We start from the raw sequence: 26190 nt of genomic DNA, 5'->3' as shown, positions 1-26190 counted from the left end.
AGGGGGTGCCCAGAGAGTTGTATACTGTTCCAATCACAGCCGTGCAAGTCCTTCTTTATTTTAATTAATTTACTTTGCCTTTATGAACCTGAGAGACTGACTGTTGCTTTCAAAGAGGCTGACATTTCACTCATCTGAAGGAGCTTGGAATGTGACAGGGGAAAGGGAGGAGAAGTAAATCAAAGCAGATAGCAATTCTCCAGATGTAAAGTATTTTTCTTCTCCTCTATTTTTTTTTTCCACCAGAAATGTCAGAAAGTCTGCTGACATTTTAATTCCTTTGTGATAGGCTGGGAGCTGAGAGCCAAATCCTGCTGCCACTGCAGTCAAAAAGATTTTTCCTATAGACTTTAAAGGGAGAAAACCAGACTTACTCTCTGAAAAAAAAACCAAATAAGCAAAGTATCAAGAAACTGTAACTAAAACTAGATGAAATGTACTCTTAGAACATCTTGAGATCAGTTACAGGCTGAAACTGACAAGCCTTGTTGGACTTTTTTATTTTCAATTTGACCATAGCATAACAAAAAACAGCTAGTAAGACTGACTGGATTGGAAGCAAGACTTTGCTGTTGTTGTGGGTTCTTTTCTAAATCTGGATTTTGCTGAAAGTGTCACAGTACTATTCCATGCTCTCTTCTAGTCACCTAAGTTTCAAAATACCCTATCTGCAACCTTAAAGATTTCACTTAAACACTAGTTGACTTACAGAATCTGTGCACGTCTTTGAAAACTCTATTAAATAATGTGATCCTGCTTTTAGTGATATGTTTGGCAAAAAAATGTCATTATGTTTGATAGGAATACACTCAGGTCCATAAAATAAAGGAGTACCTTCTACCCTCATTACATTAGTTGTGCATTGATAGAACTCCAACGAGCTCAACATGCGTTTAGCCAAACAGCAGAGCTGGCTCAGAGCAGCAGCACAGTGCTGAGATAGTTAGGTCTACAGATTCCACCTACAACATGAATGATCGTGTATTTCCTTCTCTGCGTGGAGTACTTTGAGATTTACTTCATGGTTTTGCTATAATAAATTTATTTTCCTTTACAGAGTTGTTCCTTTCTGAAGTATTCATTTCTAAAGCATTAATTTTGTATACAGGACTGCTAAAAACCAATGGAGTAGACATATTTGCTTAATAGTTTTATTCTTTTTTGCAGTTTCTATAATCATATTTCATCAACCGGTACAACAAAACGTATTTCTATATAAAAAAACAAAACAAAGAGGTTTGTTGAGCTTGATGCATGGTAAATCTATTTGGTTTATTCTTGTTTTATTGTTAAATATTATATTGCATTTGTTTAAGCAGACATTGTGTATATTGTGATTTCTAGCATTCCACACACAGCAGCTTATTGTTGTGTCCTTTAAATATGGGAAATAAAAATGTTTTCAGTTTGCTATTAAAAAAAAGGAAATTAAGAAAGGGTACTGCTATATTACATGGCCCAGGAAATATTGGCAGCATGCTCTTTGGCTTTCATTCGTAGAACTGCAATGCTGGAGGACCTCCTTTCAAACTCCGGCTTTGTTTCAAAAGCATGTCCATTGGTTGCCCCAGAAAGTAAAGAGTCAGTGAAAAAATTATTGAGAGGCACGTGGCTGAACTGATTCTGGTGGTTTGAAAAGCCCGTGTAGCCAGAATCTGTCCGAGGTGAATGGGAATAAGGTGTCATACAGGAGGACGTATCTCGTGGTAGCATGCAGGAAGTAACCACAGAACTGTTAGCCGCATTCCCTGCCCACAGATTGTTCTGAATCTGGAACATATGAAATGAATAAGATTAAATTTAGATAGTTCATCTTTTGTTTTCTGCAATGCTTGGTTTGCTTTACTTAACACATCCATTAGTAGTTCTCCTTTAAAACAAGCAACAAGTACTTTACTAGCTCTCTGCAATTATATTAAAAAATACCATGAAAACATTAAATGAGTCAAAATACTGGATCATTCACTTACTTAAGAGCAAGAGCTGCTGAATCATATTCCTTGCTCTGTCACCTGTTTGCTCTGTGGCTCTATCCTGAGTGTTTACCATTGAACCTCAGGATGCCATCAGCCCAGCCAGTCAGTAAAATCAGTGGAAGCACACAATTAACTTCAAAGAAAAGGTGTCAAAAGAGGGCACAATATCATAGCTGTTTTCACCATAAAAGCTTCTCCTCATCATAATTCTTTCTTAGTGTAATGATAGGTAACAGTGTGAAAGGGTGAACAAAACAAACCAGGATTTCTCAAGAGACAAAGCCCAAAAAGTATTTGCAAAATTAAATATTGAGAAGTCTTGCATAATTACTTTAAAATAAATGAATCCATAAAATACAGGCATGGTTGATAACACGTCCAAGAGCTTTTCCTAAAGTTGTTTCAAAGATGGTTTTAAGATAAAAATTCTTTTCATTATGTTTTTATACAGAATTATACTTGAGGGCATTTCTGTTTCAGCTCTCAGACTTAACTGGCTGCACTGTGCGTCCCTGGAAAACTTTGCATGACAGACTAGGAAACAAACTTTGTGGTTACCAGCAATGTCTGCTGAAGATCTGGAGTAACCACGTATTTAAGCTTTGATGTGTAATGCCTTCTATACTTGGCAGTCACTTAAAGCTTCATTCTGAGTCTCAGTCCTTCTCCTATTGTCTATGTATAGATGCTATTTATGGGTAGGTATTTTTCTCTTATTTGTTCCTAGATGAACAGAGGGAAAGATTCTCAAGGCCTAGCACAAATCAGCTCCTGTCATTATCTCAGATTGTGCATTCTTTCATTCCTCCTCTATTCACTTTGCTTTAATCAAACTTCACACTCAGCAGCTGTCCTACCTTTTTAAATTCTCTACTCTTTATATCTCTCTATCAATACTGTATGGATACAATTTCTGACACACTCTGACTTCCTCGGTCATTTCTAACTTGCACTCACCGTTATAAAATATACAGCTTTAAATTTCCCCATTTTTACTTACATCTCTTCCCTGAATGCTGATTTTTTTTTAAATGTACAAATACCATGATACAAGACATTTGTAGCCCTCATTCACAGTACAGAACTTCTCAGCCAGTAACTATACCCTTTTCTTTTACTTTTACTTTGCTAAATTTTCCTTCATCCTAAAAATCTGCTGTCTGTTCAGTATATCATTGCTCTGATGCACTGGGATTGAGCCCACATGTCTTTGTTCTCTGCTATACGTTGGAGTAATTGCAATTACTCTTCGGTTAGCACTGTAAAGTGAATTCCCACTTCAAACTTAATTTTGTCTTCATGTTACAAACCCATAGACAAAGGAATTTTGGCTTTAAGATATGTAGGTTATCTCTCTAGTTGAGTGATTTTTTTTTGCCAAATTAGAGGTCAGGGGAAGTAATGAATTATGACAGATACACACATACACACACACAGAATGAAAATGTGTTTCTAATGCTGAGTTGTTTTTTTCTCACTGTCCTATTACTTTGCAACAACACATACCCACCAAACCACCAACAAGCTAAAGAGATAAATTATGGTTCACTGAACTCATCTAGCTGAGATCTAGTGCAGATAGCAAGGATGGGATAGAGTCTTGTTTTAAAAGTTAATATTTTGAACAGTTGTATAAGCAGGGGTCGTCAGGAGCTGACAAACTAATTTGGGCTTCTTGGCAATTCCAGCAGCAAAAAACAACCAGTAAATGCTCCATTTTGTTTTCTTGTAGAAGACTGGGGAAAAGTCACAGTAGCAACACGTCTCCCCAAACTTTTGGTCTGCCCAACTCCTTGTTCATGCAGACATGCATGCGTACATCATACACACACTTCCACACCCACTCACGTGAATGCAACTTGCCTTTCCACACACACACATACGCACAGCTAGTTGGGCACTCCTCAGACATCTGCTCCTGCATATCTTAGGTGGTTTGCTGAGAGGTAATGGAGTGAATAAGGTGTCTGGGGAAGGATATCAAGGATTTTTCCTCCTTCCTGTGGGCCTCCTGAGATCTACAGGAGATAAGAAACTCTAGTGAAGAGTTTCAGAACTTTCCAGTTCCTCTCCTTCCCTGCTCCCTTCAGCAGTTTTTAGAAGGCTCTCAAACATCAGCCCATGGGAAACCCTCTGCAGCTTGACATGATCCTTAGCTGCCTTATTACTCCTTAATTAACCCACCTGAGCCAGTTTATAACTTATAACCAGACAAACTTTTTTTTGATCTTCAGAGAACAGGTGGTTTGTCTGGGGATTAAAGGACATATCTTATGTGGACCGATTGGAACCATTGTCTTGCTTACAAAAGTTTGTTGCATTCAACCACACAGAACATTCCCAAACAGAGCAATACATCTCTTACGGCTCAGGATTCAGGGATTCCTCAGTGTCCTGTTGCCTGGAAGGTTTCTCAGATCCTAGTACAGATTTACAGAATATGACAAGAAGGAAACAGGGGACCTTGAAAGAGCTGGAAAGTGTGGTAGTTAAGTGTACGGCAACTGGGAAGTCATCCACTAAGACTCATAAGACTTACTGCCTTCTCAGACTTAAGGAGTTTGGAGACACATAGCATGTGATTAGTGTACAGAGGAGAGTAGTAAAGAAGATAGCAGCTGAAAGCCTATAAGATCCAGAGAACATCTCCACTTTTCTTGAAACCCCAATCTACACACATTCTGTCTCAATCGTGAACTGGGAAAATCAGAAACCCAGCCATCCATACAAAAATCGTTGTCTTTTTTTTGTTGTTCAGGACCACTAGAAACTTTTAATTGTAGTTTATTGTATTTCATGGTTACATATATGTTTCTTGCAGCAGCAGTGACAGATTAAGCATCTGTTGGGGTTTTCTTTCCCTTTCTTCCTACAAACCAAGTCACCCATTCCTATTTTCATGCTGTTCCACTTCAGCTTGTTTTGCTGGTACAACTCTTTACTGAATTGAAGCAGGAAGCTGATAAAGATAAAAAAGAATCCAGAAAAAAAAAATAAAAAAAAAAGGATATATTTCAAACACATGCACACAAAACTCCATTCTTTTTGATGGTATTTCCAGGCCAAATGGTTAATCTCAGAACCTTCATAACAAGATTCATTTACCCAGGGAGAGACTAGTTCATCTATGCAGCTTCTAATACAGGAGCTAATTCTGAAGGAGCTCATCATCCCCAAAGCTAACTCACACGCGACAAAGTCTCATTTATCTGACTTACTAAGATGTCTTTCTAAGAAACACTGTGCCAAACGCTGCAGTTGCCCAGGCTGCACAGATATAATTATGGGAAGAATTTTCAAAAAAAAGGCTGTTTGAATAGGAGCATGCACGAGTTTGCCTTTAATACAGTCATGATGGAAAAACTTCAAAAGGTTCAGAGGCTCAGTTTGAAAGTGCCCAATAACCTATGTGGTCTGGAGGTATCACAAAATCACTCTTTCCTTCCATATTTCTTTCTAGTAGTTTGGTTTGCAGTAAACTAAGTTTAGTACCACCAATTTTCCTGATATTTTTATCCTAGACAAACCTCTTTCAATTTAGCTTCAGTGAGATTGCACAGGTGTAAATTAGAACAGAATTCAGCTGCAAATCCTAAAATATACCAATGTCTTATTAAAGAAATATGTGAACAAGCTGTTAATTCCGAAAACATTCAAAGAGGTGCCCTAGGTTTCTTCCTTAGAGGAAGGAATCCAAATTAGGAAACTTAACTTCAGAAATGCTACAAGATGCTAGGAAAGCTTTACATCTTCTCTCATGAGACAGTTATGCTTTTCAAGAGAATGTTTCAGTCATATCAATTTTCTGTTCATTTTAGTTGGTTGAGTGACTTCACTTTTGATACTAGATTTTCATTTCTTAGCAAGGATTTACAACATAAATATAGTGAAATTTAGGTGCAGAAGGTATTCCTGTATTAAAAATAAATACAGTAATGTTTTACAATAAGTCAAAATTATCAGACCTTCTTCTGGTATGTTAGAAGGAAAAGGAACATTATGTACATGAATTTAAAGAAAATATTTTTCCTCTTAAACTCTTGTGTGATCCATGAACTATATAAAAGCCAATTCAGAGACTGTGAATGAGGCTATACATACAGTACATCTCTGGTTTCTGTTAACATCACAAACAACTTGAGCTTTGCTCTTGTGGTTACCATGAAATTACCAGAGCCCTTCAATATATTTACCTACTGTATGTTTTATACACACACACACCCCACACACACACCCCCACACACCCTTCCCAATAGAAAAAAAAGTAGAATTTCATAGCTGTGACAAGAACATAACTGGAGAGTTATGGTTGTTAACATGATTATGATATCATTTCCTAAACATATGACCTGCTTGACTCTACAGAGGAAAATTAGCTGAGGTTATTGGTCATCTCACTTGGTGTCATTGCTTTTTTTGTGTTAAAATTTCAAGCTCCTGGAGCTTCAGCCTTCTTACACAGCACTGGAGAAATCATATAAACTCAAATCTCAAAATTTTCTGGGAATTGTACTATCACTTACCCAGTTTTGGTTCTCCCATCACCAAATGTCTTGTCTCTCATGCTATTTGAGTCACCTGCCTATCCAGACTGGAGTCTGTTTCCAACAGACACACGTATAAGCACACATAGCTTCTATTTGAGTGGACATGTGTTTTAGCGTTTCACATGGGAAACAAAATGTTAATCTCTTTTAAGATCTCTAGATATGAAGTAATAAGTTATTGTTGTTGTTGTTGTTATTATACTACATAATATATGTTATATGTTATTATAATTACTCTAGTAAGTCATTAGAAACTGCACATTGACTGTGTTTTCAGGATGTTCCTGGACATTGCAAGGGAGACAACAGTGGCACTAACTGAACAGTTAAGAACTTACCTAATTATAGAAAACATGTGAATGTCAAAGAGACTGATTTGCTACATTTTTGTCACTCCTCTCTTTCAGTGAAGCAACAATCCTTGCACTGCCAGAAAACATGAAAGTTGTTCTTGCACAAGGAGCTACTTTAGGCAGATTAAATGCAATAGCTTTTGAGGTGCTCAAAACTGCTAGTTTACAACTCATGATCAGCAGGCTGTTCCTAGTCCATCAGCACAATTAATTTGGTCTGTCACTTGCCACAGTATTTTTTTTCTGGGGGCCTCTTAAGAACATCCAAAGTATGGGCAGAAATTTGCCTGTACTTCCCGAGTTTGCAGATTCATAGATTCTCAGAATAATTTAAACTGAAAAGGACCTTTGGGATTATTGTTCCAAACCCTTGCTCACAGCTAACTTTGAATTTAGATCAGGTTACTTAAGCCCTATCCAGTCAAGTTTTGAGTAGCTCCAGCTACAAGGATTCAATAACTTCCATGAGCAACTTGATCCAAGGCTTTACCACTCTCACTGTATTTTTTCCTTTATATCTAGACAGAGTACTTCTTGGTGTAATTTGTGATCATTTTATAGGAGCCATTGGACATAATGAACATGTGAAGATCATCTGTACTGTGTTGGGTTCAGGTACATATGAGAGATCTGCAGCACACTACTTTCAGATATGTCCATAAAAAGTAAGTTGGCCTTGGTAGTAAGAGGCTTAATGCTACAGCTCTAAAATATGTGATAGACCCATTCAGTCCACATTTAAGCCTTACATACGGTGAACAAAATAAAATATGTTTATTTGATTCCACGCTTAACAAGTTCGCTAAGGTGCAAAATAATGCAGGATTCAAAGTCATCAAGCTTTCATTCTTGCACAGGATGTTTTGTAGACAAACTGTAACTTCTCCCTACTGCAACCTCAGGGCCAGTTATGATACGAATTAATTGTATTTTACATCTATGACACAGTTAAAGACAAAATTCCATACTTTGAAAAATACTATTAAAAAGAAGTTTCTATCTCAGAAAAAATAGATTTGCCTTATAATTAAGCCCCAGCCAAAGTCACTCACAGACTTAAAGAAATACATTTCACAAAAAAAATAATAAAGCAACAAGCCGAATGTTGAGAGTGTGAGGAGGACCACATGCAGTGATGATTTAGAACCAAGAAAAAATAAAAGCGCAGTGCACAAACTACTTTGTGTGGAACAGACACCACCCAAAAAGATTAGAGTGTTACTCTTGTTGGTAGATCAGCCACAGCAGTGCAACAGTCAGCACATACGCAGCAAGCAACATACCATCCAGGTGGTGGCCCAGCCTGAGCTCCATACTGTCACAGCTAGACAGCACGAGTATATGATAAAACTTCTTTGAAGCTAGCTCAGATATGTCTACCACATCTACTCCTACTTAATCAGTGTACCCATAGCCTTAATGAACTATTGTGATTAACTGTCATTTATATGTCTACTGTAGTTAAAAGAATTTTTAAGTCATATAACATGTGGTGTCTAATATATGCCATATGAAAGATTTAATTGGAGCATGTAACTTTGATTATTGCTAATGAGAATTACCCATATGTACTAAGGCTAAAGCAGAACTGTAATGATGATCCAAGGACTTAGTACATAACACATGTATACTGATACCACTTCTACACTCTTTGATTGCCAAAACAAATCATGTGATGTCATGCTGTTCAATATATTTAATTTCATTTATCAGTCTGGTGGATGGAATGTAAACTTCAGCCTTTTCCTTCTTCTATTTTTGAGATTTCAACATTATCCCTTCTTCCTACACCTTCTGTATCACTCCAGTTCCCTTACCTTTGAGATGCTTTTGTCTCGGGATTCCCACCTGCACTAGGCTGGGGTTTTCCACCGAAAAAAAAAAATTAAATTCAGTCCTATCCAACTCTTGCCTGCATTTTCAAGTAAATAAGAGAAGCAAACAATAGATTTCACACGTGATAGTAAGAGGGAAAGTATACTGTTGTGACAGGGTAAACCCTTTCAAAAGAACTTAGAAGAACAATGACAACAAACGAACTAGACTCAAAGAACAAGCAAGAAGAAAAGATGCAAAGTATGGAAAGAGACTAGGTGGGGGAAAACATTGTCCCTTATATCTGCTTTTCAAGGATACAATTTAATGTTTATTTACATACTGATGCACTTACATTTATAAAGATGACACCTTTATAAAGTTAACTCATACAGGGAAAGCTAGAGGTCTATGTAATAATAGCGTAGGCTTTTGATCAAATTTCACTCTTGTGTGTGTAGATAAGGAGGGGATAAAAATGAAAGTTTATCTCAGGTTTTTTGGTCCCTTGTTACTTCTCATACTTAAGCATTAAATCTGACAAGTTCAAGTACCCTTTGTCACATTAGCCTTCTCACTAGGCATAGGACAGCAAAAATAGTCAAGTAAAGACCAATAAGGTAAGAGAAGAGCAAGGCTAAGCAACCTTTTTATTGTTCCTCTCCCAACACGTAAGATATAGATCCATCTAAGATAACTATAGATGTCTGCCACTGAACCAGGCATCAGAGAGAAAAATACACTTTTAGAGATCATCTTACCTATTTTATACCTTATACTTTAGGAAGAAAGAACTTAATTGATCGGATTTTTGCCAACTTTAAAGGGAACCCATCTCTGGCATAAAAATCCCTTTGATTAAGTTTCCTAAACACAAGTGTCTAATATCTATCTGACCACCAGCTGCCTCCTCTGAAGGGTGCATGCTTCTTGTAAGTCCTGTTCATCAGCACTGTAACAGTGTCTCAGATATCCCAAGACATCTTAAACAGTACTATATTTAGGAGACTGAATCAAGTACTGCTTGTTCACTAATATTTACTCAGGTGAGTTGAAGTAAAGGTCTCCATGAAGTGAATCTGCACTCATTTCCTCACTCATGTTAGGAGGCTGCCTCTTAGCTTTCATATCATCAGCAGAATATTGCTGGCTAATGAGGCTCAAAGTATCTGGGATAAGAGTTTTAACCAGTGAATTGTTTTCTGAGTGCACTTAAGATGACTTAGACCACAATGTGTTGCATCTGCAAGAGAAACTTGAAGCTTAAATACTGAAACTAATGAAACTGAAATCTTTTACTAAAATGAATGAAAAGTACTGTATATAACATTTTCCTAGAAAAAATCTGATTTTCAGCATAATGTTGTCAAAAGAAGTTAAATATTTCATCTGAGTGAAAACTGAAAAACTCTGTGGTATTTTTAATGTTAAAGCCTAGAAAAAACATGTGAATAACAGATTATTATCCTGGAATATTGTACTAACTGTCCTCCTCTGCAATCTAGGTGTTGCCAGTATAATTAATAGAAGATCTATGTGTGCAGAATTTGGACAGTTTAGGAGATACTTAACTTCTTGGCAGCCAGCTGAGCAACTATTTTGCGCAATAAGTAACACCTAAAGCCAACATAATGTAAAAATAATTAAAGTTAGACTGAATTAGCAAAGCAAACAATTATGGTCTAGGAAAAAACCCTAAATTGTTTATTACTATTTTGAACATAAAGATGTGTAATTTAATAGCAAAATTAGACTGGATTATAGAAATGGGGGTTAGACCAGACCACCTCCAGAGGGCCTTTCCAAACTCAACCATCCTTTGATTCAGGGCCAACCTTCTATCTGAAATAAGTTGAAAAGATCATTTCCTCACTGGACAACCTTTCAGGTTTATATTGTCATATAAGGCATAGCAGCGTCATGTTCTTAATTTGTACTTGATGAAGATAATTGGTGAATAGACTAAGCAGGGGTCTCCACACCCTCTGTTGACTGCAAAAGAGACTGATGTTTCTACTGCAATGCAAGTGGGATGTCTGTTTTGGGAACATATCCGTGGTGGGGCTCAAAACAGAAATCTTCAAACTGCAAATTCATATAATTCACACCAGAAATTCACATTTGTTCCTGTTCCTTCTGCCACACAGCAGTAAATATCTCAGCTTGATTTTATCCTTTTTCAGCATCATCCTGTATTTTTTGCCAGCAACAAAGTCTGTTTCCCCCATGTTAGTAAAGGCTTTATAAACAAGCTCTAGTGATCTGTGTTCCACAATCCCCAAGAAAAACTAGTTACTCAAAAGTATGCCAAAGCCTGTCTAGTATTTAGTGACGTCAATGTCACAATGAGTGCCTGTACACAGAAAAAAATAAAGGAAAAAAGGGAAAAAAAGAAAAAAAAAAAAAAGAAAAAAAGGATGCATTATTTCCTTTCTTGCATTAACTGTACTGAAATAATGGAATTGTTCTGCTAAATCAATCTATAACACTGAAACCAAACATGCAGGTCACAATTTTAAATATCTCTTTCTGCTTGAACTGTAGGATAGATTAATGAGTTTCTAGGAAGTCATGTACTGTATAACTATTTTTCATAAGTGAGGCACTTATAAATGGACATCTAGTTCAAAAGATTTGAATGTAGTGATGTTAGTGGTCATTGTGTTTTTAATATGAATTTTTGTTGTCTCAAGCATTCTCACTGGAAATGTTATGTATATGATACACACACAGTTTTACTGAAGGTAAGGATTTAAGAATGTGAAACTGTGAAGAATTACCACCAAGCTAGCAAGAACTTGAACTTGCATTTACTGTTCTGTGATAATTGCCTGGATACCTATTTATATTCCAGTATACAGCAAAGTAGCCACCTTCTTCACTGAGGAGTAAGATAGCTTGTTTTTATTATGTAGCCAAATTATGCATGCAAGTACTCAACTGAAATAGCTGATGTAAAGTGTACTCACACCTTCATTTAGCTCCTTGTTCCTGTTCATGAAGTACAGCACAGTACAGTACAACACAACTTTCTTGTGCAGGTGATCAGACTCAATTACGTGTTTGTGCCTGTCTGTTTACCTGCAGTGTGCTAGTGGTTGTAGGTGAGTACTACATATTTATGTTTATCAATGAGTATACATTTTATATTTCTACACATTCTAGAGAAGCTTTAAATAAGATCATGGTACCAACACTTCCATTTCAATCTCCTGTTTTTAAGAACTTATAAATTAATGATGGAAAGTTTTGCCAGGCTGAAAGTTAGTTGTGTCATCAGCCTAGGAAAGATGTTTTTTAACGAATTCATAAATAGAAAGGCAGTGAATTAACTCATCTTTTTCACAATCTGAAAATACAGAATAGATATTTCATTGGGTTTAGATTTTTATGGATGATATTCTCATCTAATTCAAAAATGTCTCTTTTTTAAAAACATTAATTTTAGGATAAAACATTTTAAGCGCTTACCAATGACTTGCATTATTCCATTATCTTACATTAATGAAACTTCTGTCAATTGGGAAAATTTGCGGATGAAGTCCTGCTAAAAATACGAGATGAGCATGGAGACACAAGATTTAGTCTAGAGAATTGAGTCAGGGATACAAGGACCAAAGCTTAAATACTATTCCTTGTATCATCTGTTGTGATGCTATAGATAAGTCAGAAAGGCCTTAAAACGATGCTTGAACACCTTGAGTGAGATTTGTGAGTGACTGTGCATCTACGTCTCTGTGAATCTGCCCAGGATTGCTTAAGGTCTTTTTGCACACCTCCACGTAGGTAGGTAGGTCGGTCTCAAACAAGTATTGTGTCCTCCTACTTTAACACAGAGTGTAACATGCAGGGGTTTGTGATGTAATTTGGGCTAATGCAATACTACATTATAAAATAAAACCAGGCAGACTGATAAGTGCCACCAGATCTGAAATGGTTGTGTCCACATTCTGAGCTGCTGGAATACAAACCAGCTCTGGCCCAGACACCAAACCTAGTAACATGCAATCTCCTCAGAGGTAAAGCACTTTAAGCTGGGCAGATGACACACAGGCCCAAGGCCTCTGGTTCAAAGCTAATCACATGCAGCCAATGTAGAGCATGACTAAAGCAAGCCCACAGAGAATATGAGTATATTCCTAAGGCTGGCAGAGACCCTGCTACCTAATGAACTAGAAGAGCACCCCGACACCAGCAGTGGAAGGACTCTACCACAGGGACCCATACAAGATTTTTGCTCTGTTTGGTGCTTTTTTTTTAATAATGTAGTAAAAGTAATAAGAAGCTAGAAACATGAAAAACAATGGCTTCAGAATAAAAGTATACCATGTACTGAAACAAGCAAGCAGAAAAACAATAGCAGAGGGTGAGGCAAGGCAGTGAACTAAAGGACTGGAGAACAGAAACAGAAGATTCTGATCTTATTACACAGTGATACCTTACTATATACTAATGGAGAACTGAAAAAGAAAAAAAAATAAACAAACTACTACTATCCGAGAGAGCTCCTGCCTCCCTCTCAGACATATACATTCAATTCTGATTGTACGTGGCCATAATATGGTTTCACACTAGTAAAAGACTTGTTGTATTCAACGGTCTATTGAGGTCCATAAAGAAATTGTGCATGTTTAATACATCGGAAGGAAGTTGCCTAGAGATCACATAGTTTATGCCTCATCTCATCAAAGCATGCAAGACCAGAGCTGTTAAGACAGTTTTGCGTGTGAATATAAATATCCCAGAAGTGGAATTCTGACCTTATTATATAAAATTACATCATTCCTGTCAATCTCAATGGGTCTAGACATCATCCAGAATTTGTGTACGGACCTAGAAGCTACTCAATTCCCCACATAATTTTATGTGCAGAAAAGACTTCACTGCACAACCATATTGCCAGCCATTCTCAGTACATAACTTCTGCAAAACTGCAGCTCCTAAAATTGTTCTTTAAAAAATACTTGTATTTTAAGGGTTAATTATTCATATTGGATATTGGAACTGTTGTTCACAGTGGCAGGTCCTGTCGACGTGTGTAAAGAACACAGAAAGCTAAACACAGGAAACTCTTCATCCATCTTCTGTGCACATGTGTGCCTAAGGATGGAAGAGAAGGTAAATGTAGAACCAAAGTACTACTTGGCCTTTACCATACCTGAGGGTAGCTGTCAGTCCTTGGAAGAACAGATATATCATAGGTGGCAGCAAAATGGCTCTTAGCTTGCTGGATCTGACCATAGCGTTCTCTTTTCCTCCATTTTGCTCTTCGATTCTGGAACCAAACCTACAGTAAATGAGGAAACAGTCATCAAGGTAAGCTCAATTACATACTGTGCAAAGAGTCTTAGGAAAGAGCCAAGAGATTTTGGACAGTAGCTTTGAAAACTTCTGTTTCTCTGCCTGAGGATTAATTTCTTGCAGTTTCAATATTCTCAATGTCAGACCTGCTTAAGTTATTTCTGGCTATTTTAAAAGTATATGCTATTTCCTTTCTAGTGCCTCAAAAAAAAAAAAAAAAAAAACCAAACCACACAGATGAAAGATCAGTCTGTCAGGCAGTGCTAATTTTGACAGAGTTCAGTTCTGTAGAGGAAAATCACCAAGTAGCAGCAAGTCAAATTGTAATGAAATTTTTTCTTAATTTCACATGCCCACTGATTTGATATGACTACCTATGATCTGCCTCCTGGAGGTATACATAATCTTTATCAAGTGCAGTAATGAAAAGGTAGGAAAAGCTGGCACCAGGATAGTAGTCTGTGCTGCAGAAAAAGTTTTTATAAGGAAGGCTAATAGGGCAGGAAGATAACAAAAAATCATGAGATCATAGACAGTTTTAAAACTATTGTGACATTTTTTCCCATTTGTGTTAGGAAATACCTATGTTTCTGACAATGGAGAACTAAAGAACAGCACTTTACATTTAGACTATGAAAAAATTTAGACCTGAAACAATGCCTTCTTGTCAGCTAAAAGCTGTTTTCTTTATGCTTAAATGACCTTTGGACTGTTCTGTAATATTTTGAGTGTCAGGTGTTATCTCAAAACCTATTATATATGCACATTTCTTGTTGTGACTGATATCATTGTCCTGTGGTCTTCAAAAAATTTTTTTTATTTCAAACAGTTTAGGTTGGACTGGCTAAGACTTATCCTGATGAATTAAAGGGATTGCTAAGAAAAATAACTGTTCCTTTACAAAAGTAACATTATCCAACTAAGTCTTTATTGTTCAGCTATTAGCAAACTCATTCCGAATCTTTTTAAAGAAATCACACTACTAACAGAACCATTTTTTTTTTTTTTTATGGAAACAATGTCATTGGTTAGTCTTCCTGCTAAATGGATTGTGAATCCATTTGGGTAGATACATACATAAATAGATTTTTTTTTTATGTACACTGCCTGTGAATCCTATTTTGAGGGATATTTTCTGATCCCTAATGGTGGCATATTTAAAATAACACAGTTTGGTTTATAATTCAGTTTTTGCCTTGACCTTTGGAGAACTCAAATGTCCTTTGATGCTTCTTAGGCAACCAGGGCATAATTTTATTCGTTTTGATTCCCAAGGACTTGTTGCAAATTTAAAATATACTTTTAAAATGTACTCAGCAATCAAAGCAAGGCCCATGCATGTAACTGCTGAGTATATATTGTTAGGGACCTTGTTGGTAAATTTGTCTTATTTATGATGCCTGAGGCTCAGCAAAAAGAAAAGAAAAGGGAAAAAAAAAATTCTCCTGTCTCCACAGGAGGCATCAAGAACACACTAAGGGAATTTAGTAATGAGGCTCTTTCATTGAAAAAAGACCTTGACAATCTCCTTAAAATGGGTGCCAATTACTTCACTGACATGCAGCAGGAAAGAGAACAACTTAGATAAATTAGGTTCAGGTTGGCTCTCTCTGCATGTATGCAGGACAAATATTAAATTGGATCTTGATGAAATGGAGGTGAAGGGAAATGTGGGTAAGGTATCCAGCTGATCACTCTGCTAAACTAAATCAAACAATTTGCTTGAATTTATAGTAACTAAATGAGAAAAAAAGCACACATTTTTTTCCTTTGACAATCCCCCAAAATGTTTCTGTTTACATCACTTTACTAGAAACTGACTCTTGGCAGAGACAAAGTAACCATTTGCCTCCACAAAGCAATGTAAAAATCTGCTGCTTGTTATCCTTGCATTGCCAGATGCTTGCCTCTAATGATGTAAGGCCTTTTAAATTGCTTAATCTTGTGATGGAATACTGTTGCTACTCTGGATAAAAATGATCACCATTTCCTTTCATATTTAGCATATGAGAAATGCAAAGATCGGTTATCTTTTAAGAACGGGGAGAACGTGTTTAAATAAAATAGAAATAGATATTCTGTGAAAGTCTGGTGAAGACATATGTTTTCACATTTACTCTCTTATTTTTAATACTTTTACCATCTCAACCTTCTAAAACTTAGGAAAAAATGTCATAAAAAGTCAGCTGACACATTTTAGCCCAATTCTACCCTCCCTTTTCTGAATATTAATTTATTCTTGGAGTAGTTCTCATTATTCCGGAATTATGCAATTGTAAGAACAGTGTTTTAACAGTATGCAAGCTTTTTTTTTAAGTCAAGACTAAATCCTAATGGATGGAAGTCATACTTGGAAAACTGCACCAAATTCAGAGGGAGAGGGATTGCACAGAGTCTGAAGAGTTAAAAGCCACTGAACTAAATTCCATCGGCATCACTGATATCATATCGATGTAACTGACACACGATTTTGGACTCTCTTTTCCAGTGACAACAGAGAATATGCTGTCTGGTTGAATAGACATGAAAAGAACACTTCTTTATAAAATTAATTAGCTGAGTTTGTTTCTGAAAGTGATCCTGGTTTAATTTCAGTTGTATGCATGTGCACTGATGTCTATTTCTTTATACGCATGTGTGAGTATGTGTTTAATTACAAGTTGTGAAGTTGTTATCATATTCAAGTCACTAAATTAAAAAAATTAATCCCAGTCTGTAAGAATCGACAGGACTGCTATTCCCTAAATTGAAATGGTATTACCAGAATGGGGAAGATCTCTAAAAACAGGATAAACTCACAAAATGCAACTCACACCCTTTTCTAAGGGAAGATGTCTGAACGGGGGAAGGGCTGCATTTCCTGGATATTTAGCGTCTTTTCTCACCATTACACATGCAAAGCCATAAATATTGTTGAGATTACTGTACGAGCACATACTGAATGAATCAACTTTGTGCGCAGTTAACATACTTAAATACTGCACTAAGTGGTCAACGGTATGTTTCATTCCAAAAATTAGAATAACATTATCCATCAGTTATGCAAGTTTAAAGCCCAGCAAATGCACTTCCCAATTTTGTGATTTTTAACCTCATTCCATGCACCAGGGATGAAAGGATTATGTCCTGCTCTGCACAGATGCAAACACACACAGACTTATATATATTTATACCCATCTATGTGTGTGCAGTTTCACTGCATGCTCTTTGGATCTAAACAAGGAATTTATTTACTTTTTAGATTGTACTTTTCATGCCGTAACACACACAGAATCCAGAATCCTCTGCATCCGAGTTCTGCATCGTCATGAGTCTGAACTACATGCAACACGTCTCTTTAACGGGATCTTTACATGTAACTCTTTATGTATTCATTGCCTGGAATTCTGACAGTAAAACAGGACTACCAGAGATCAAGACTGCTTTACTATTGATGATGTTTTCTCATCGTTTAAACAAGTTTCCAGAACAGCAACACAAGTTATTTAAAAAACTAACAAGTTATTTTAGTACTGCAGCGTAACAGCTCATATCCATAAAGAAATAAAGCAAAACGAGCTATTTACTTTAGCTTTATGGGCTTTTGTACAATCCCCAAGAGTGTCATTTACCAGTTCCTACAATTCACAGCTTGTCATGGAAATGCTGAAGTTTGGTTCCTACCTGGACTCTGGCCTCAGTGAGCTCTGTTCTGAGAGCTAGCTGTTCTCTTACATAGACATCAGGGTAGTGAGTTTTCTGGAATACTTTCTCCAGTTCCTCCAGCTGCAAACTGGTGAAAGTTGTTCTGTGTCTCCTCTTCTTACTGCTGGAGACATTGCTGTCACACTTATCACCAAGTTCATCCAGTTCCCCCTTCTCCTGCATCCCTTTCACTGGAGACATCCTCAGATTGTTGCAATTGTCCATGGGCCTGCTCAGCTCTGTGTGAAGAGGCTGTCCTTCCACTTTAGTAATCCCATAGTTCACTGTACACAAGGTGGGGGAGGGAAATAACTAGTTAAAGGGGGGGGCTTTAGGTTCGCGGATTCATACAAAACAGTTTCACAAGCAACAAGATTCTATGTGGCTGCATATTTCTGTACAAGATAGTGGAAGAGAAATCGGTAATAGTAACCACAAACAGAGTAAAAGTACTAAATCACGTTGAATTTTAACTGAGAATTGTATCTGAAAATATCATCTGAAATCTTTCAGTGTGAGGAGACTACATGAGAATGCTTGAGTATTTTTACTCTGCCACTAAAGTAGTTAATAATCCATGAAATCAGCTTCAACTAGAGTTGCACAGATAAGGAGTATTAGCCCAAAACAGATTTTTGTGTAAGATAAGTGGCATAAAGCTATTGACAAATGTGCCTTTAAACTTGGAGGCAGATTTTAAAAATTCTATTTCTATGAAAATACAAAATAACTGTAAAGCAAATACTTGTAAACTGACAAATCAAGAAGCAAATGAAACTGAAAATTAACTTCACAAACTCAAAAGATTCCATATACCTTCTCTTGGATTTGTAAAGTGGAATTGTTTCCAATTAAGTTTGTTATGGTTACAAAATACAAAGAGTTTCTGCAAAATGTTAACTTATTAAAAGCGATCGTTTCATATCCTTTGTATAAGGATTGCAGGAACTATTTGTCTTTAGGTAAAATCTGAGTGGTAGAGATAAGAAATATTCCTCTCTAGCTTCTTAATAAGAAATGAAAACATTTCCTATTTTTTCTGTTTTTACACATCGCACATCACTGAAAAAAGTCATACGATATGTTACAAGATTTGAAAGGGCATTTTTTTTCTCTCAGAAGCAGGCGGAAAAAATTTAAAACTCTACTGAAATTAGGATCTACAAAGATGGCATGTAACATACGATAAGAAGCTTGCTTTTGATTTTCTCTCATTCTCAGTAATTTCTTTTCTTTCAGTCCTAGCTGATTTTAACCAAACACAATTTTAGATACTTACCATCAATACATACATAGATAGGAAATGCCCCAAAGCCCCCAAGGCACACATTAAATGAACTAATTAAGAAAAATTTCAGTGTATAAATCAATACTCCGTAGGTTTTTTTCAGTTGCACTTGCAGAATTCTGTCATTATTTCTTGCGAACTGTTTCATACAAAAAGAATGTTCTCAAAAAAATACTTCAATGCCTATATGAAGCCAAAAAATGTAAGATAATGTTAGTCTTATTATTGCAGCTGATCTTCTCAACCATATTCTCCGATTCTGCTAGGAAAAGATTTTTTAAATTATTTTTTCTATACATGATTTACGTCATGTGGGAGCAATGGGGAAAAAATTAAATGTTTATGAAATAAAATATTCCACGTTCTCCTTGCCGATCAGCTGGACAAAAGCACTATTTAACACTGATGTTTGAATTACCTAAGTCGTTTTCCGTCAGTATGAAGAATCACTATTATGCATTATTCGGTAACACAGCAAAAACAACCCCACTATCCTCGCGGAGAGTTATCTGAGAGAACCAAACGTGACCAAGTGACCGTCCGTTCCCACCCTGTCACGGTACCTCGCCGGCCGAGAGCCGTACGTGCCCGCTGCTCCGCGGCCACCGACACCCGGGGCTGCGTTTTGCGAGGAGTTTGCTGGGTGAAAGCGCCGCTGCCCGCAGCGGGCGCGGCGGACGCCGCACGCCGGCCCCGAGCCTCGGCGCCACGGGGAGCGGCACGGAGCGGCCGGGGGGCGGCCGGGGGGCGGCCGGGGGGGTGCGGCGGCCCTTCCCCGTCCGTTTTCTCCCCCGCCGGCCTACCGGTCCCCCGGGCGGCGGCCCCGGGGCCGGCCGGGCTGTGCCTGCGCGCTCTGCGCTGCGCTTTCCGCGCCCCGCCGCTCCCGTGGTGGCGGCGGGGGCAAGCCGAGGGCGCCGGCCCGGGGCCGACAGGGCGGGCAGGAGGGGCAGCACCGAAAGGAAAAGAGCGCTTCGGAGTAGGCGATCGCCTTTTCCCGGTGGTAGCGTTATTATTATTATTATTATTATTATTATTATTATTATTATTATTATTATTATTATTATTATTATTATTTACTGCTACCTGACAGCCCCTCACATGACAGCACCCGAAGGCTGCCCAGCTGCCTTTGGTCTCCCCAGGCAGGAGAAGCCCTGGCCTCCCCTGCACATCTCCAGGGAGGGCAAAGAGCAGGAGCAAGAATAACGCTGGGATGGCAACTCACCGTTGTTGTCCTGGCAGGGTGATGTCCTCTCCAGCCTCACATGATGCTCAGCCCTTTGCACAGGGTTGAAGGCCTGCACGCATTTGCTGCCTGATGTTTTGCTATAAAAGGACTCATTGTCCAAAGTTTCCATAACATGCTCCAAAGTGCCTCCTGCTCCTATGTAAAAGTCACTGTTCTTGCTCGGCTGGGTCTTCAGGGCAAACTTCTCGCTCAGAAAATCCATAATCATCTAAGGCTGCTTGGGAGCCTCTTCCCTAGACAGAGGCTGGACTGTGAGCAGGGGAGGGAGGGAGAGTGGGTGAGTGGATGGGAGGGAAGGAAGGAGGGAGGGAAAGACGTTCAGAGCTCAGGGAGCTGTTTTGCCTCCGAGCTTTTGATTTGTCTTGTCTTGAAAGGGGGAAACCGAAGTTGCTTTTATATCTTGAAGCTCAGCAGGGCTCCTTATGCAACCTCCCATTTCTAATGAATATGAAAATAGGCAAGCAATGTAACTCCACCCCAGGTCCCCCAAGACCTAATCCCAACACAGGAGGGAGTTCCAGGCCCGTTTTCGACAGATGGATCCGTTTCAGACAGACAGACACACACACACACACACAGAGGCGTGCAAGGAGGGTGAGGGGAGACAGGGAGGGAGGGAGGGAGGACCCATGAAGAGGACATTTCCCCTCTGCAACCTATTCACATTCCTCCAGGGATCCTGGAAAGAGAGTAATCCCTTGCTTCCCTCCCTCTCCCACAGCTCCCCAAGAGGCTTAGAGCAAGGTAATTTCAGGGGCACATACCCTCAAGTAAAGGATCTTCTTCAATCAATTTGACTGATACCTCGGTAGCTGCAGTCCTGTTCTCTGAACCTGTAAAATTAAGAACTGGTGTTCCTTCTTTATTAAACAGCTCAGAAGTTTGGTCCTAGACTTAGAGAGAAAGAAATACTATAGGCAGTTGTTTGTGTCGAGGGGATGGAAAATAGAGGAACTTAAAACTAGAAATCTCTCACATCAGAAACCGGCCTAAAAGAGAATTTGGCTGCGATCAAACAGACCTTCAGTCTGCTTCTGTGTGAGTGTGTGCAAAGGGGTTAAAACGGGTCCTTTATTTTAAATCTCCTGAAATATTATCACCACCGACTTGAAAAAAAAATACAGTTTTTAAATGAAAGTATTAAAACAGAGTTCTGGGTAAGAAAAAGAAAAAGAAATGAGCCATATATGCATGCATTCCTATGGATATTGAAAAAGCGGGTGTTTTTCACCCAAAGTGTGAGCTTTGAAGTGTTGAATTCCTTGGTCCTTTCGCACACAGACAGGATTTAAAACACAGGCAGGAGAGAGATAGGGAACTATTTAGAAAAGGCCCAAATTATGGAAAAGAGCTGCTCCCTGCTTCCCGGTGAAAGTAGTACTCATCGGAGTAAAGTAAAACCCAGTCTGCAGTCACTTCAGATTAGTATTTCAGCATCGTGGGCCAGAGCTTGTCTGTTCTATTAAGGCTATTTTAGAAATCAGTTCAGTGGGCCCTTCCCCCATGTTGGGGGAGAAGAAGTGAAGATTTACTGAGCGGCTGAAGCATAGGTGCAGTACTAGCCAGCCGGGACTGCTGAGTGTCTTAGAGAGCTTTCCTGTGAACCCAGCCAAAGGTGAAGAGAAGGCCAGCTCAGGTCCAGCGTATGTCCCGGCGAGCAGCTCCCCTCCTTCTTCAGCTGGTCTCTAGTTTGGTATTTTCCCGGAGAAAGGGGTAGCTAGGCGAGGGATGCTTGTTTCAGCTGAGCCGAGTAGCTGCGGGCATCACCCGGCGCACGCACACGCACAGCCTGCCCTTCCCTGCCGTCCCTCAGAGCCGGGCTGCCACCTCCGCATCTCCGTCCCGTTTTCCAGCGTTGCCTGCCTCCGACACCGGCCTGCGGCTGCGGGAGGCGCGGAGCCCGGGAAGGCTGCCCCGCCGGCCCCCGCTGCCGCCCCCGGGGGTGCTCGGCCCCGCCGGGGGAGAGCGCAGAGGTGGCGCTCGGGGGCTTGGGGTTGGTTGGGGATCTTTACGGGGACGGGGCCGCTGCTTTGCCCGCCTGTGGGGAGGGAAAGGCGGAGGCGGTTCCTGCAAGCTCCCGGGAGAAGGGGAAGGCGAAGGGGCGCGGAGGGCGAGCGGTGCCCGCGGTGCGCGGCCAGGTGCGGCGGGGGTCAGCCGCTGCCTCGCCCGGGCGAGGGGCAGGACCCGGCCCCGGGAGGCGCTCCAGGGGCAGTTCCCGCCCGTGGATTGTTCTTGAAGAACCGGCACGTTTCCTCCTTGCACCTTTTGGAGCAACGCCTGCTCCAGACCCAGGGAAATAGATCCTCTCCCTGCCCAGTGCCCCCGCCGCCCGCATCTCCGTGTGCCGGCGTTTCGGCAGCTTGTTTGTGACTATGCCTTAAAAGCAGTAAATGCCTTGGGGGAGGGAAAAAAGAGAGAGGAAAAAAAAAAAAAGGCGCTCTCGGTGCCTTTTAAATGAAAGACACATGCAACGTCGTTGCAGCTTGCAATCCACTTTTATCCCAATAAATGTCCCTCTTTAAAGGCAGCTATTAAACTCCAGGGGAGCCGAGGACAAGGAGCATCTCATGTGCCCGTAAAAAACCAAGAGCTCCCGCAGCAGCAGGGCTTTTTCTAGAGGGGCTGTAGGAAGCGGGGGTGCCCGCCCGCGGGGACACGCGTGTCGCGCTGGCGACGAAGAGCCGCCTCGGCGGCGACGGCGCTCGCTCCCTGCCGGGCGGCCTCGGGCGGCCGCGCACCCCGGCAGCGTCGCAGCTCCCCTCCCTCCCGGGCGGACCTGGCCACCCCGGCGGCAGCGGCGAGCCCGCGGGGCGGTGGAAGCACCGGCCTCGTCTGGGGACCCGGTTCGGGACAGGCTGCCGCGTCCTCTGTGTTCTTCCCCCCGCCCCGCTCCGCTCCGCTGAGAAAAAAAGGCCCCTCCCGCAGCATCTGCACCCCAGTGGTGACTCCACTCGCTTCTCGCCCCGTCTTAGCAAAGCGCTCCCCGACGAGATTAGCGCCGTGATTTATATATGCGCCTACAATGTCTGAGCATTAAAGATAGAGAGCAACGCAAATTATAACCGGATCTTAAAATCCGTCCCTCCTCCCAAGGAAAAATAAATAAATAAACAAATACATAAATAAATAAAAATAAATCAGAGTGGTTCCACATCATTGTTAGCTCCAGGGGCCAAATTCTGCTCTCATTTACCTCTGTGCAACCCAGCGGACTTCAAAGGGAAAGAGAGATGTAACCTAGGGGAGAATTGGCGCCACGTGTGGCATTCGTTCTCCTTAAAAGCTTGAAAACAGAAAGCTGACTTCAGCGGGCTAAAACCATTTAAAAGGGGTTGGACAGATCCCGGGGGAGAAGGCGGCAAAGGAAAAAAAAAAAAAAAAAAGATCCTGTGCTGAGGTGAGACAGCTTTGAAAAGCATCTTTCTTCAGGGACTGATTCCCTCCGCCTGGCAGCCCGGTTATTAAGAGCTGCGTGCAGATGTGCCGCTGTGTTTCCAGAGATGGAGTATCTCCTAAACCTTCTGTGAAAGGGTGTTATGTGTGATGGAGAGACGTTTCGTGGCCAGAGGTGGTGTGAAGGAGCTCGCCCCTGCAGTGCATAGGAGCTCCTCGGGGGAAGTGTGTCCCCCGAGATAAGCCGGGAGCGCACCCCGCGGGAGGCTTCCCCGCCTCGGCACCGGCGGGGCTCTCCTGCGGGGAAGGCGGGTTGCCTTCCCCCCTCCGCCCTCGCCTTCCTCCCCTTCCTGGATTCAGAGTTACAGACCCGAGCGTAGGAATGAGGATCCCGCAATAATTGCAAGCTTCTCCCTGCCTAAAAGCGAACGGATTAAGGAAAAGAGATGTGCGAGTCCGGTGCCGGACCCGCACGGTAGGAGACAACCCGCCCTGGTCAGGGTGGTCGTTCCTGGGTCCCCAGCCGGTGCTGCCGATGCTGCTCTGGATGGCAGTTTCCAGCCGAAACGGTGCTACTACATGTTTGAGGGAATCTCCTTAACAGTTCTCATCAAATTCTTGCGTTTGTTTAAATAAAAGTGAGAACGGCATCAATACGGGCGAGGATCTCCCTTCCAAATGCCCAGGAATCCCCACCCCCCCGTCCCTCCTCCCCATTTCTAGTACCGGTTTTTGACCATGGATGACAGGGCACAGAGAAGACGATTTTATTTTTGAATCTATTTTACACCAACGCTTCTCTTCCCTCCAGAAAAGTTACAACACGAAATTTATTTAGGGACTGAATGGGAAGAAATCACCGCTACCTGGGACTGGGCTAAACGAATTTTGGGGGTATTATTCGCTTCCTTCCACATACACACACTTCAGTTATCCAGGAAAATGGAAGTGGAAGCTATGAAGATGAGAGCTGGGTGTTCCCGCGGGGGAATAGCCCCCGCAGTGAGGGGCGGCTGAGGGCTGGCAGCAGGGGAAGAAGGGGAACGATGGGTTTCCTTGAATGGGATCGAGTACCCCAACAGCCGCGGGGGGAAGGAGGGTCCATGAAATACGGAGAGAACTGGCTATCTCGAAAAACAGGTGCCCAAATGGTTCAGTATTTCCATAAGCCTTCTCTTTTCTTTGCTGAGGCTTTACCTAGTTGCTCATTTCACGTTCAGACCCAGAGATTTTATTGCATTAGGTCGGCTCAGGAGTTAGGCTACAAAGAGACCCTCCGAGAGAGGAGCGCCCCGGTCTCCGTCGCCCGGTCCTGGGAACGAGCGACCTGACCTGCCGAGGCGAGAGAAGGTGTAAAAAGACACTCCGAGACTCGCTCCACATCTCCCTCCCAGCGGAATGTGGCAAATTGCAAATTACAGATTCAAAATCTAGCTTGGCAGAGTTATAATTTTCCAGACATCCTGTTTGTGAGAAGAATCATGTGAAGTATTCTTACTGCCAGCGAAAAAAATGTGCCATACATCTCAATGAACACTGAAAGAAGTTGAGTTTTGGGGGCAGTTAGACCTTTTTTTTTGTTTAAGTATCTTAAGCATCACTATCCTAATAAGTAAAAGTGACGATTGCGCTTCGGATCTCCGTCCAACCCCTGTTTAAAGAACTTTCTTCCTAAAGGGCAGGTTTTGTTCACCTAAGAAAACAAACAAGAATCGGTGCTGGTGTAGGTGGGTAGCCTTCAGATTTTCCGCTCGGAGGGGAAGTGTTTAATTGACGTTGTTTGGAGTGACTTTACCAAAAGCCTGGGATCTGTATTTTCAGAGATAAGTGAAAGTGTAGGAGCAAATCGACTACTCTTCTACTCGGTAATTTAATGTCAGTTCGGCGTGGGCAGAGGACAAGACCGCTGAGCCCCGCTCATCCCCTAGAAGTGCGCACAGGGACAGTGAAGTGTCGTTTCTCATTCCGCAGGGCCCGAGCCTGGAGCCCTTCCCAGCCAGATTCGAGGTTCAGGCGCTCCCAGATTTTGTCCACAAACCAGCCAAAACGTCATGACAGCAATCATTTCACGGTTCCTGCAGTTTGGCTCTTTGACAGCACCTCAGCTGTTTGGGAGCTTTCCTGTATGACACCTGCACAGATAAAATGAGGATTTCATGTGCCTCAAAGGCATAATCAGGGGGAAGACAAGAAACTGGTGAATAGGAAGGTTCCCCCGTCCCTCTCCGCCCGTTAGAAAAGTGGGATTGCTGTCAGAGCTGGACGAACCTCGACAATTTTCTTCTTGCAACACGTAATGACTCTTCTTAAACCGTCTAACGTTTCTTTCAACACAAAACGGAACGAGATAATATTTAGTATGTGGATTTAATCTTAGCCCCATAGGAAATCTCAGCAGAGATGCTCTATAAAAGCATTAATCTCTTATCTTGATCTAGTTCAAATTATAATGAATCCTACTTACACATGTGCTATAAAAACAAATCCTACAAGAATTTAATCTATGCTTTATCGAGCTGCTGTTGTAGCCCTTTATCAAGTTTAGAAAGGATTTGAAAGTTGGGCCGCGGGACTCAAAGCCCCG

General features: G+C 40.9%; 1 protein-coding gene across 1 annotated transcript; it reads right to left on the bottom strand.

Annotated features, from left to right (window-relative positions):
• Positions 1 to 1449: 1449 nt before the first annotated feature.
• On the bottom strand, positions 1450 to 20421 carry ALX1 (ALX homeobox 1). Its single transcript, XM_059817096.1, has 4 exons — positions 20190 to 20421; positions 17656 to 17960; positions 13850 to 13978; positions 1450 to 1770 (listed from the first exon to the last, which is right to left on the bottom strand). The coding sequence occupies exons 1-4, from the start codon at positions 20419 to 20421 to the stop codon at positions 1450 to 1452; spliced, it is 987 nt and encodes a 328-aa protein (XP_059673079.1).
• Positions 20422 to 26190: the final 5769 nt, after the last annotated feature.

This window comes from Gavia stellata, chromosome 4, assembly GCF_030936135.1.
Source record: "Gavia stellata isolate bGavSte3 chromosome 4, bGavSte3.hap2, whole genome shotgun sequence".
Taxonomy (NCBI): Eukaryota; Metazoa; Chordata; class Aves; order Gaviiformes; family Gaviidae; genus Gavia; species Gavia stellata.
The sequence above is the reverse complement of the archived record's forward strand: the minus strand, read 5'-3'. Positions and strand labels throughout refer to the sequence as shown.